Source organism: Callithrix jacchus, chromosome X (assembly GCF_049354715.1).
Source record: "Callithrix jacchus isolate 240 chromosome X, calJac240_pri, whole genome shotgun sequence".
Classification (NCBI taxonomy): Eukaryota; Metazoa; Chordata; class Mammalia; order Primates; family Cebidae; genus Callithrix; species Callithrix jacchus.
This window is the reverse complement of record NC_133524.1, coordinates 65721789-65734542: the sequence shown is the minus strand read 5'-3', so window position 1 is coordinate 65734542 and position 12754 is coordinate 65721789. Positions and strand designations below refer to the sequence as shown.

Below are 12754 nucleotides of genomic sequence, written 5' to 3'. Positions count from 1 at the left end.
TGGACCATTGCACTCCAGCCTGGGCAACAAAAGTGAAACTCTGTCTTAAATAAATAAATAAATAAGAAGAACTTATAAAAAAACAATTTCTTAATGACAGTCATATTTCTTAAATAAAGAAATATACCATATGATTTTTTTTTTAGGTTTTCCTGTAGAGGAAAGAATGGAATAGGATAGAGCAGGCAGGAAGAGAAACTAGGCTTTTTTCAATATGTTGTTCTATATATATCTCTTGCAATCACATAAACAGTTCATACAATTATGAAATAAAATTAAAATTCGAACAAAGCAATCCCTGAAACTGAGAGAAAAATTAAACCAATGAAACTACCATGCTTTGAATTAAACATACAACCACAAAGACAGAATCTATTTTAAGTAACTATATAACACTGTAATTTGACTTCTGATTAAGATACAGGAAGCTGGAAAGACCATTCCCCAACCAGAACAATGAGAAGAGGTTAGAGACTTTACTGAATCATAACTTCCCCTGAATTCATCAGAAACCTGAGATTGTAAGGGAGACCAAGTAGCCTGGATGAAATCTAAGGAAACCGAGGTGCTTCCACGAGGAGACATCAGCACTGGCTCAACAGTAGCAAAGCATGAGGAGAAGACAATGCTGTGCACCACACAAATGGGTAAGAATCAGTGAAAATTTTAAATAAATTGCTAAAGTCCAAGTATTGACTAGCATGAGAGTACAGAACCCCTGGAAGCAACAGACACAAGGGAGTTCACACACTTGTAGGCTTTTCGCTAGACTTCCACTGGGGACTCACAAAAAAAAGCCCCTACAGAGAAAGAGCCTTAAAGCCACTTAGACAAAAACAAGTCGCCTTCAGAACACAGGCGAAAACTCACCGTAGCTGGAGAAAAGGAAAAGAAAAAGCTCTCTACTACTAGAGGATGGACAGGAAACCATTCTGGGCCCAGACCATTAAGAGTTTCCTTCAGCTAGGAAAGGGACAGGATCACTAAGAAAGTGCCACCCAGGAGACTCAGGAACACATGAGTCTGCCTAAGGCAGCGGCTAGATTATGACAACAAAGAATCCCCTTTTCCTGGCCCCTACCACCAGGCTAGCAAGTATGGAGTAACAAACAGCAGTTTATTGCTGGAGGAAGAGCTAGAGCTTAGAAAGAGACTCACCACGACATGCAAGGGCAAAGACAGAAGCTGAGTATAGAATATGAACATTAATAAAAACACTGGGGCTGGGTGCGGTGGCTCATGCCTATAATCCCAACACTGGCAGGCTGAGGTAGGAGAATTGCTTGAGGCCAGGAGTTCAAGACTAGGCTGAGTAACATAGTGAGACCCCTCCCATCTCTACAAAAAAATGTTTTTTAAAAATTAGCTGGAGCCGGGCGTGGTGGCTCACGCCTGTAATCCCAGCACTTTGGGAGGCCCAGGCGGGTGGATCACGAGGTCAAGAGATCAAGACCATCCTGGCCAACATGGTGAAACCCCGTCTCTACTAAAAAAAATACAAAAATTAGCTGGGCATGGTGGTGCGTGCCTGTAGTCCCAGCTACTCGGGAGGCTGAGGCAGGAGAACTGCTTGAACCCGGCAGGAGCAGGTTGCAGTGAGCCGAGATTGTGCCACTGCACTCCAGCCTGGCACCTGGCAACAGAGGGAGACTCTGTCTCAAAAAAAAAAAAAATTAGCTGGGCATGGTAGTGCACACCTGTAGTCCCAGCTACTGAGGAGGATAAAGTGGGAGGATCACTTGAGCCCAGGAGATCAAGGGTGCAGTAAGCTATGATTGCACCACTGCACTCCAGCCTGGGTAACAGAGTGAGACCCTGTCTGAAAAAACAAAAACAAAAAAATACTGGTATAATGTAGCACCCACCCTAAACACAAGGTAACAGCAGATAAATCTGAAGCTGGTGATGCACTGAAGGTACCCATAGTAACAACAAAAAAAAATCCAAACAAAGCTCAATTCCTGACTAGATTGACTTAACCCCTACTGACAACTCAGCAGCAGAGATGTGTCACTTCTATCAGTGTATACATGATGTCCAGCATTCATTATTAGTAACAAATTATCTCCCTCATACACACATGAAAAAAAACCCCACTACAATGAGACAAAGCAATCAACAAAACCAGACTCTGAGATGACTAAAATGTTACAATTATGAGAAAAGAAATTTAAAATGACTATGTTTAATATTCTAAAGGCTATAGTAGAAAAGGTACAAGCATGAATGATGAATTTCTGCAAAGAGATGGAAATTGTAAGAATCAGACGGCAATGCTAGAAATACATGAACATAGTAACAGATGAAGAATGCTTTTGCCAGCCTTATCAGTTAACTCAACACCAAAGAAAGAATTCAGAGTGAGGTCAGTCAAGATTACCCAAACTAAAACAAAAGGAGAAGATTAAAAGAAGAAAAGAAAAAAGAATAGGGGATCCAGGAAGTATGGGAAAACATTAAATGGTCTTATTATGTAAATAATCAGAATCCCAAAAGAATAGAAAGATAATGGCTCTGAAGAGATATAGGCCAAGTGCAGTGGCTGACACCTGTAATCCTAGCACTTTGGGAGGCCGAGGCAGGCAGATTGCTTGAGCCTGGGAGTTCCAGACCAGCCTGGGTAACATGGTGAAACCCCATCTCTATAAAAAAATATTAAAAAATTAGCCAGGCGTGGTGGCAGACACCTGTAGTCAGAGCTACTTAGGAGGCTATGGTGGGAGGATCACCTGAGCCCAGGAGGTTGAGGCAGCAGTGGGTGGAGATCGTGCCACTGCACTCCAGAGTAAGACTCTGTCAAAAAAAAAAAAAGTAGCTGAAAAATTTCCAAAAATAATGACAGATCAAAGAACAGATGCAAGCCAAGAGAACCCCAATCAAGAAAAATACCAAAGGACAAAACGAAAAAATCCACAAACCTAGACACAAACTATGGAAAACCAAAGATAAAATCTTGAAAGTAGCCAAAGATAAAGGCACTGCATTCATAGGAACAAAGGTAAGCATTATAATAGAAGGCTGGGTATGGTGGCTCACACCTGTAATCCTAGCACTTTGGGAGGCCAAGGCAGGTGGATCATCTTAGCTCAGGAGTTCGAGACCAGCCTGGCCAACATGGTAAAACCCCATCTCTACTAAAAATACAAAAAATTAGCCAGATGTGGTGGCAGGCACCTGTAATCCCAGCTACCTGGGAGTCTGAAACAGGAGAATCACTTGAACCCGGGAGGTGGAGATTGCAGTGAGCCAAGATCGTACCACTGCATTCCAGCCTGGGTGACAGAGCGAGACTCTGTCTCAGAAAAAAAAAAAAGAATTATAATAGACATCTCTAACAAAACATAAACAAAGAAACAAACAAAGAGACATCTCACGAGAAACTACACAAACCAAAAGGAAGTAGAGGGATAGTGTGCCAAAAGAATAAAACTATCAACACAGAATTCTAATCCCAGCAATACTTATTAAAAATAAAGGCAAAGTAAAAACGTTATTCAGACAAGCAAAAGCTAAAACATATTCTACAAGAAATGCTAAAGGAAGTTCTTCAGGAAGAAGAAATATATCAGAAGGAAACTTGAATGTACACAAACAAATGATCTCTCAAAGTGGTTAAAATGAAGGTAAACATGACATTTCTTCCTAATTTTAATTATTCCAAAAGATAATTGCCTAAAGCAAGGGTCACCAAACTTTCTGTAAAGGGTCAAATAGTAAATATTTCAGGCTTTGAGAGCCATATGGTTTCTGTTGCAAATGCTCAACTCTGCCACTGCAGCATGAAAGCAGCTAAAGATAACACACAAATAAATAAGTGTAGCTCTCTTCCCAGAAAACCATACTTTGAAAAACAAGCAGCGGGCCAATTTTTAAATTGTAAAAAGATAACATTTAGGAGATAATTGGAAATTCAAAACCTAATGAGATATTTGATATTAAGAAATTATTAATTTTTACATGCATTAATTTATTGTAGTTATGTTCTCTTTAAAAGCAGAATTCTAATTTAGGAACTGTGGCACACACCTACAGTTCCAACTAGTTGGGAGACTGAGGTGAGAGTGTCACTTGAGGCCAGAAGTTGAAGGCTGCAGGGTGCTATGATCATGCCTGTGAACAGCCACTGCATGCCAGCCTCAACAACACACCAAGATGGCAAATCTAAAATAATACAAAATTTTAAAAATCCTTATTTATGCATTTATTTTTTTTTAAGAGACAAAGTCTTGCTCTGTCATCCAGGCTGGATTGCAGTGACATGATCATAGCTCACAGCAGCCTCAATCTCTGAGGCTCAAGCAATCCTCCCACCTCAGCCTCTCAAGTAGCTGGGACTGTTAAGCATGTGCCACCACACCAGGCTACTTTTTACATTTTTAGTAGAGACAGGGTTTTGTCATGTTGCCCAGGCTGGTCTCAAACCTCTAGCCTCAAGCAATCTGCCCACCTCAGCCTCTCAAAGTGCTGGGATTACAGGTATGAGCCACCATGCCCAGCCAGAATCCTTACCTTTTAAAGATACATACCAAATATTTACTAATGTAATGATGCCTGGGATTTGCTTCAAAATAATAAAGAAAGTAGGTAGGGCTGTAGAAGAAAGAAGATTCATCATAAGTAGATAATCGTTGAAGGTGTATATGGGGATCTAATGAACCATTCTACTTCTGTATATTTTGAAATGTTTCTTCATAAAAAGGTAAAAAACAATTTTTCCTTCTTTTTTTTTTTTTGAGATGGAGTCTCACTCTGTTGCCCAGGCTGGAGTCCAGTGGTGCTATCTTGGCTCACTGCAGCCTCTGCCTCCAGGGTTCAAGCAATTCTCCTGCCTCAGCCTCCTGAGTAGCTGGGACTACAGGTGCATGCCACCACGACAGCTTTCTTTTTTGTATTTTTTGTAGAGATGGGGTTTCACCATGTTGGCCAGGGTGTTCTTAAACTCCTGGCCTCAAGTGATCTGCCCATCTCAGCCTCGCAAAGCGCTTGTATTACAGACGTGAGCCACCACACCAGGCCTGGATCCCGATTTAAACAAACAGCAAAAAGGACTTTTTTTTTTAGAAAATTGGGAGATGAACCGATAGTGATTAGATATTAAGAAAGTATTAATTTTTTATGTATTATAACAAAGAAAAAGTCCTTATCTGTTAGAGAAACATAGTTAAGCATTTACAGATGAAGTTAATATGTCTGGGCTTTGCTTTAAAACACTTAGAAAAGACTATGAAAGATAAAACTCAAGAACCATTACAGATGAGAAGAAATGAAGGAAAAATAACAACTAAATGCAATGTGGAATCCTACATAAGATCCTGGAACAAAAAAGGCCATTAGTGGAAAACCTGCTAAAATTCAAATATGGTCTATAGGTAATAGGGTTGTACCAATGTTAATTTCTTGGTTTTGATCAGTGTACTATGCTTATGTACAATGTTGGCATTAGAAGAATCTGGGTGAATGGAATACAGAAACTCTCTGAACTTTTTGTACTTTTCTGTATGTCTAAAATTAGTTTCAAATAAAAAGACCAAAAAAATGTGGTGAGACAATAAAATAGCAGAATATTGATAGGTACATGAGGTTCATTCTACTACTCTTCATTTTATTTATGCATTTGAAAGCTTCTGTAATAAAATTTAAAAATATATCACTCCCTTGTTTCTGCCATTTGCTCAAACCACTCTCTTTCTTCTCTTGCTTGATCAAACTTCTCTTTACTTTCCCACTTAATCCTCTATAATCTGGCACTGGCCTTCTCACCACTTTACTAACATTGTGCTCTCTGATAGTAACATAATCAAGAAATACAAGGATGTTGATTCAGTCCTCATTCTCTTTGAATACTCTGCAGTATGTAATGTGTAAACAACCCTTTTTGTTTGTTTGTTTGTTGTGAGATGCAGTCTCTCTCTGTCACCCAGGCTGGAGTGCAGTGGCACAATCTCAACTCATTGCAACCTCCATTTCCCGGGTTCAAGCAAGTCTCCTGTCTTAGCCTCCCAAGTAGCTGGGACTACAGGCACACACCACTGCACCTGAGTAATTTTTCTATTTTTAGTAGAGACAGGGTTTTGCCATGTTGGCCAGGCTGGTCTCAAACTCCTGACCTCAAGTGATCCACCTGCCTCAGACTCCCAAAATGCTGGGTTTACAGATGTGAGCCACTGATCAGCCAAAACCAAGCCTTTTTGAAGCCACATTTTCTCTTCACTACTACAACACTGCCCTTTCAAGTGCCAGCACTGCTTGTTTTCAGTTTCCCTGCTGCCTGCTACTGCTAGGAGAAGCAGGGTAGTACAGTAGAAAAAAAAAGGCTTTAATGCCAAACAGGGATCTCACATGGAAACAACACTGCTATAAAAATAAATAACACCTGTACAGCACTTAGCACATAAGGCTTAACATGGCATTTGGAGAATACTGGTTAACAGTGCAGGCCAAATAGCCTGAGTTCAAATCCAGCTCCATCATGTACTACCCATGTGACACTGAGCAGTTATTTAGCCTCTCTGTGCTTCAGTTTCTTACTCTGTAAAACTGAGATATTATATGATACCATCATCAAAGGGTTATTGCGAGGAAGAAATGTATTAATACAAGAACACGGTAGGGGCTAGATAAATGTTAGCTCAAGTTCAATATTCCCATGGAGTCAATTCCAGTTCTGTCACTATCGTATAATAAAGAATTTAGCTGGTCTTTGTCCCCTGTTCTTGAAAGCCTCTAAATTTAGAATTTCCTGAATAATGGGGGAGTATTTCTGATATTCACAGGGACTCTGATAGTTTATGTTAACAGGTGAGTCACAGTAGGCCCTTATGTAGTTTGTGCTCTGGAGATGACTCAAGATGGGGGCTAACCACGTCAGAAACACCACATGTGACTAGAGGTTTGGGGCTTCAGGTCACAACATATAAGCCCAAACTTTGGGGAGTAGTGGGACCCTGGAGATTGAGTTCAATTATGTGACCAATAATCTAATTAATCATGCCTAATAATGAAACCCCAATAAAAACTCTAGACACATGAGTGATCCTCCCTGGTTGACAATACTCTGCATATTGTCACATAACAAACCAGGAGGGTAACATGCCCTGAATCCACAGGGCCAAGACAAGGAATCTTTGTGTTTGGGACCTTCTCAGACCTCACCCTGTGCATCTCTCTTTTGCATGTTTGGATTTGTATCCCTTTGCTATAATAAAATTGTAATTTTAAGTACAGTGCTGTTCTGAGTTCTATGAGTCATTCTAGTGAATTATGAAACCTGAGGGGCAGGACAGGAGTCATGGCTCATGCCTGTAATCCCAGCAATTTGGGAAGCCAAGGTGGGTGAATCACTTGAGATCAGTTCTAGACCAGCCTGACTAACATGGTGAAACCCCATTTCTACCAAAAACACAAAAATTAGCCAGGCATGGTGGTATGTGCTGGTAGTCCCAGATACTCAGGAGGCTGAGGCAAAGGCTGCAGTGAGCTGAGGTTGTGCCACTGCACTCCAGCCTAGGCAACAGAGTGATAATCTATTTCAAAAAAAAACAACAACAACAAACCTGAGGGGATTATGGTAACCCTTGAATTACAACTACTTGCTCTGAAGTAAGGATGGTCCTAGGAACCCCCAAAATTGTGGGTGGTATCTAAAGAGCAGTCTTGTAGAAGACTGTGCTTTTAACCTGTACAGTTTGGCCTAACTCCAGGTAGTTGGTATCAGAAGTCGCTGTAGTCACTGAAGTGCCATGTGATCCCCTACTCTCTCCCTCTTATCACTTCAAAAACTAGCAACATTGTTCCATGACCTGAGTCAGGAACTATGGCCCTTCAGCCCAATATAAAAGACAGGACTTCCAGGCCCTCAGCTAATAGACTCTGCTCTCTGCCAAGCCCTCAGCAGGAAAGGCGAATTAGCTCCATGCCCCTCCCCTTTCCCATCAGTGGGCAGACTCCAGCAAATATATACATGTGCTCACAGAAACACACATGCACACTGCTCTGCCTGGCTTGGGCCAGTAAGGGGAACAGGTAGAGGCAGGGCCAAAAACACAATAAAAGCAGGGACTGTAACCCTAAAAAAAATAGCTGGGAGCAAATGTGTTATACTATTGACCAAAATCCTGGTAAAAGGAATCAACAAAGGGAAACATGAAGCAGGAATCAGCTCAGTCCAAGAGGCCTGGCTCCCAGGAATGGATGAAGGGGTAGCTAGTAGCATGGTCTCCAGCCAGCGCCTTCACCTGGGGGCAGCCTCCTCATAGCCTAAGCTCTTGCAAGGATCCCTGACTATAGTTTGAGACCAGCCTGGCCAAAATAGTGAAACCCTGTCTCTACTAAAAATATGAAAATTTGTTGGGCATGGTGGTGTACGCCTGTGATCCCGGCTATTCAGGGAGGCTGAGGCAGGAGAATTGCTTGAATCCAGGAGGTACAGGTTGTAGTGAGCCAAGATGGCACCATTGCACTACAGCCTGGGCGACAAGAGTGAAACTCCATCTAAGAGAACATCATTCTCAGCAAACTGACACAAGAACAGAAAATGAAACACCGCATATTCTCACTCATAGGCGGGTGATGAAAAATGAGAACACATGGACACAGAGAGGGGAGTACTAAACACTGGGGTCTATAGGGGGAAAAGGGGAGGGCCAGTGGGAGGGGGAGGTGGGGAGGGATTGCCAGGGGAGAAATACCAAATGTGGGTGAAGGGGAGAAAGCAAACAAAACACACTGCCCTGTGTGTACCTATGCAACTGTATTGCATGCTCTGCACATGTACCCCAAAACCTAAAATGCAATAAAAAAAAAAAAAAGAAAAAAAAAAGATCCCAGACTGTAGCCACTGTTATAGCCTACCTAGTCTTCCTGCCCCCTAAATACAGGCATTACCCAAGGTTCTTTTTAATCCTGTGCAGATGACTCCTAAATCAACATCTCTAGGCCTGACCTCTTCTGAGCCCTGAAGTATAGGTTGCAAATCCAACTGTCTGTTGTGTATCTATTGAATGGTCTCCAGTATCTCAAACTAAACATGTCCAAAACTGAATTAATCAACTTTTAAGGTCCTCATCCAGCTAACCGTCCTTGTATACTATCTATTTTTGTTCAGGGTGTCACTATACTCTTGGATGTCTATAGCCATGCTCTTCAAAATGTGGTATTGGGAGCAGCAGCAGCAGCATCACCAGGGAGTCTGTTAAAAATGCAGATCTCGGGCCAACTGAATCAGATCCTGCAAATTAACAAGATTCCCCAGATGACTGCTAGCACACTAAAGTTTGGAAAACACTGATCTAAGACAAATCCTTCCTCACACACTACAAACCCTCATGGATTCTGCCTTGTCTCAAATCCTCTTGTCTCCTGCTACTGCTGTAGTCCAGATCCCTAGCATTTCTTCCTGGAAGTACTGCAACAGCTTCAGGGGTCTTCTAGATTCCAGATATCTCCCACTGTAACTCACCCTCTATTATGTTGTCCAATTCATAATTTCAAATTCTTCCCTCCTCAAAAATTTCCGCCAGCCCCTTGTAGCCCAGTAAGCCTCCCAGGTTAGTAGCCAATAATAAGAAATAACGCTTATTGCATTATTATGTGCCACATAGTCTACTAAGTGTGTTAAGTTATTCAATGTGTTAATCTGCCTAACAACCCTATGAACTAAGTGTTGCTATATCTCTATTTTACAGATGGGGAAACTGAGGCAAGGAAGGGTTTGGTAATTTCCCCAATATCCCACTAGTTAAGTGACAGTGCTTAGAATCAAACCTAAACAAGCTGACTCCAGAGTACACCTTCCTAACCACCACTGTTCCATACTGCCTCCCTAACTCAGTAGGCTTACCCCTGAAGGCTTATCTCCTAATAATTCCTTGTGCTTCAGCCAAAGTGATCTACCTGTTATTCTATAAATATATTAGCACCTTCCAACTTCTGTGCCTTTGTTCAAGAGAGGCTATGTAGCACAAACAGATATAGTCTGGGCTTCAGAGTCAGATCTAGGTTCAAATTGCAGGCCTGGGGACTAACTGGATGTAGACCCTAGGGAAATCACCAAACCTCTCTGCATCTCATATCCTCATCTGCACATAAAGTGTAGTTAAAAGCCACCTAACTGAAATAGTTGCTGTAAAGTTTAGAAAATATACAGAGGATGTCTAGCACAACACCTGGCACATAGCAGGTATTCAATTATTGATAGCTCCTATGCTCACCTGCAATTTCAAATCCTACCCATCCTTTTAAGTCCCTTCAAATGTAAGTTCCACCACGTAGCTTGGTTACCCCAACTGGACATGATAGCATTTTCCTTTAAATTTCTGTAATATTCTCTGTGTAACTTTCTCTTATAGACACCTTTATTTTAGCATTGTATACTTGTCTTATTTCTACAACTTAGACTGGTAGCACCATAGAGGCAGGCCTTCTGCATTCCCTGTATCAACTAGCACAGTGTATTACTTGTTGTGGGAGTTCACCAAACATTTGTTGAATAGAAGTGGATTGCATACTGAGTAATGAGTGTTCAGAACCACTGAAGTTAACTGGAGAAAGCTTCACAGAAGAGGGGTGGGGCATTTAGATGAAAGATAGAAACTAAAAACTGCCAAGCACCTATGACAATGTCATAGTAGGCACTACGTGTATATTATCTCATTTAGTGCTCTCACTAATTCAGTCATATGTTCCTATCACCATTTTCCAAATGAGGAAACTGGGGTTCAGCCTGATTTTACTCAAGGTTATAACTGCTCCGTGAGAGCGGTTAGAACTTAACACAACTCACTCTTATTGCCATATCCCGAGTGCCTAAAGGAGTGCCTGGAACATAGTAATGGATGCTCAATAAATATTTGTTGAGTGAATGAAGAGGTGAAGAAATGGAGCTAGTAAGCAGCAGAGCTAGGACTAGAATCAAGTTCCCTCATCTCCCAGTTCAGTTCACTATGTTAAGTTGCTAATTCAAAGCAGAAGAAAGGAGTCCAGGTGCGGTGGCTCAAGCCTGTAATCCCAACACTTTGGGAGGCTGAGGTGGGCAGATCACCTGAGGTCAGGAGTTCGAGAATAGCCTGGCCAACATGGTGAAACCCCATCTCTACTAAAAATATAAAAATTAGCCAGACGTGGCGGCAGGTGCCTCTAATCTCAGCTATTCAGGAGGCTGAGGCAGGAGAATCACTTAAACCCCAGAGGCAGAAGTTGCAGTGAGCTGAGATTGTGCCATTGCACTCCAGTCTGGTTGACAAGAGCAAAACTCTGTCTCAAAAAAAAAAAAAAAAAAAAAAAGAAGAGGAAAGGGAAGAACCATTTACTGAGCAACTACTATATAATGCAAAACAATGGGAAGAGGGACAGGAGCACAATGTTGACATCATTATACTCCTCAGTTCATGGTACTGATAGTATTAGGCACTTTACGTAAATTATGCCAGTTGATCTAAAAACTCTTTTGAGGCAGGTATTTTTATCCCCATTTTACAGATGAAGAAACACCCTCCATGAAATGACGCCCAAATTCACAAAGTGGGTGGATTCCATCCCAGGTTAAGTTTAACTCCAAAGCCTGTGTTCTTGAAACACTTGTCCACATTTTGGACTTGCAATGGAAATTCTGTCCCTTGCAGAGACAGAAGCAAGAGAGTACGGTGAAGATGGCTGGGCACAGTAGCTCACACCTGTAATCCTAGTACTTGGGAAGGCCGAAGCAGGAGGATAGTTTGAGCCAGGAGTTCAAGACCAGCCTGGACAACATGGCAAAACCCCATCTCCACAAAAAATTAGCCAGGTATGGTGGCACACACCTGTGGTCCTAGCTACTAGGGAAGCTGAGGTGGGAGGATCACGTGAGCCTGGGAGGTAGAGGTTGCAGTGAGCAGAGACCGCACCACTGCCCTCCAGCCTGGGTGACAGAGTGAGACCCTGTCTCAATTTAAAAAAAAAAAAAAGAGAGAGAGAGAGAGAGAACAAGTATGGTGAAGGAGATGGCAAGGAGCTGAGACAGGAAGGGCAGGGGTTAAACCTGGCCTACTGTGGTCACTGAACAAGTCAATACTAAACTTATAAGCAATAAAACGTTAATGTCCCATGGGAAGCAATCTCTCATTATTCCTTCAACAAAGGCTGGTGACAGGTTTTTGATAAAATGAGGGGACAGCAGAAGAAAAGATAAGAATTATCACCTAAAGCTTGCCATTTAACACAATGCTGGGGAGGAGCACGAGCCCTGGGAGGATGGAAAAGGAAAGATGGGAGTTACACAAAAAGATGTGGAAGGAACCAAGAGGGCAAGGGGCAAAGCGGTTAGCGCAAAGAACAGGTGCAGTGTTGGGACTGGTTCTGGCGACGGGTACAGGAAGCGCCTGCCGGGCGGAAGAGGCTCCGGCTCTCAGGCCACGAGCCGGTCCCCCGACTTCCTTAGGGGGCACTCTGCCTCACCCTCAGTCCCTTTTGTTGCAGATCCCAAGCTCACCAGGGGCCTGGGCGATGCTGTCCCCGGGTCTCCTGGAGACTCCTCCGCTTCCGCCATCTTGGCCCTCCTCCCGGGTCGCTCCCACAGGTCTTTGCGGAACCTGCGACGTGGAGGCCACGGCGGGTCAGCGCGTCATCGCATGGCGGCCGCGTCACCGAATGGCGCCCGGCAATTACTGGCGGCCCTGGCCCTACGCTGTCCCTCGGTTCTCGGGGTGTCGGGGACAGCTGCGCTTCACATTGTCTCTCTTCTTTGGGACCACGGGTCCCGCTAGACACCCTCCCGGTTTAA

The 12754-nt window shown here is 42.8% G+C and overlaps 1 protein-coding gene across 1 annotated transcript in view; it reads right to left on the bottom strand.

Annotated features, from left to right (window-relative positions):
• YIPF6 (Yip1 domain family member 6) overlaps nt 1-12548 on the bottom strand; it is a 41586-nt gene extending 29038 nt beyond the window's left edge. The window contains exon 1 of the mRNA XM_002762955.7: nt 12464-12548. Within this exon, the coding sequence (XP_002763001.1) occupies nt 12464-12520 (57 nt within the window). The 5' untranslated portion in view covers nt 12521-12548. The remainder of the gene's footprint in view (nt 1-12463) is intronic.
• Between the last annotated feature and the right edge of the window lie 206 nt (nt 12549-12754).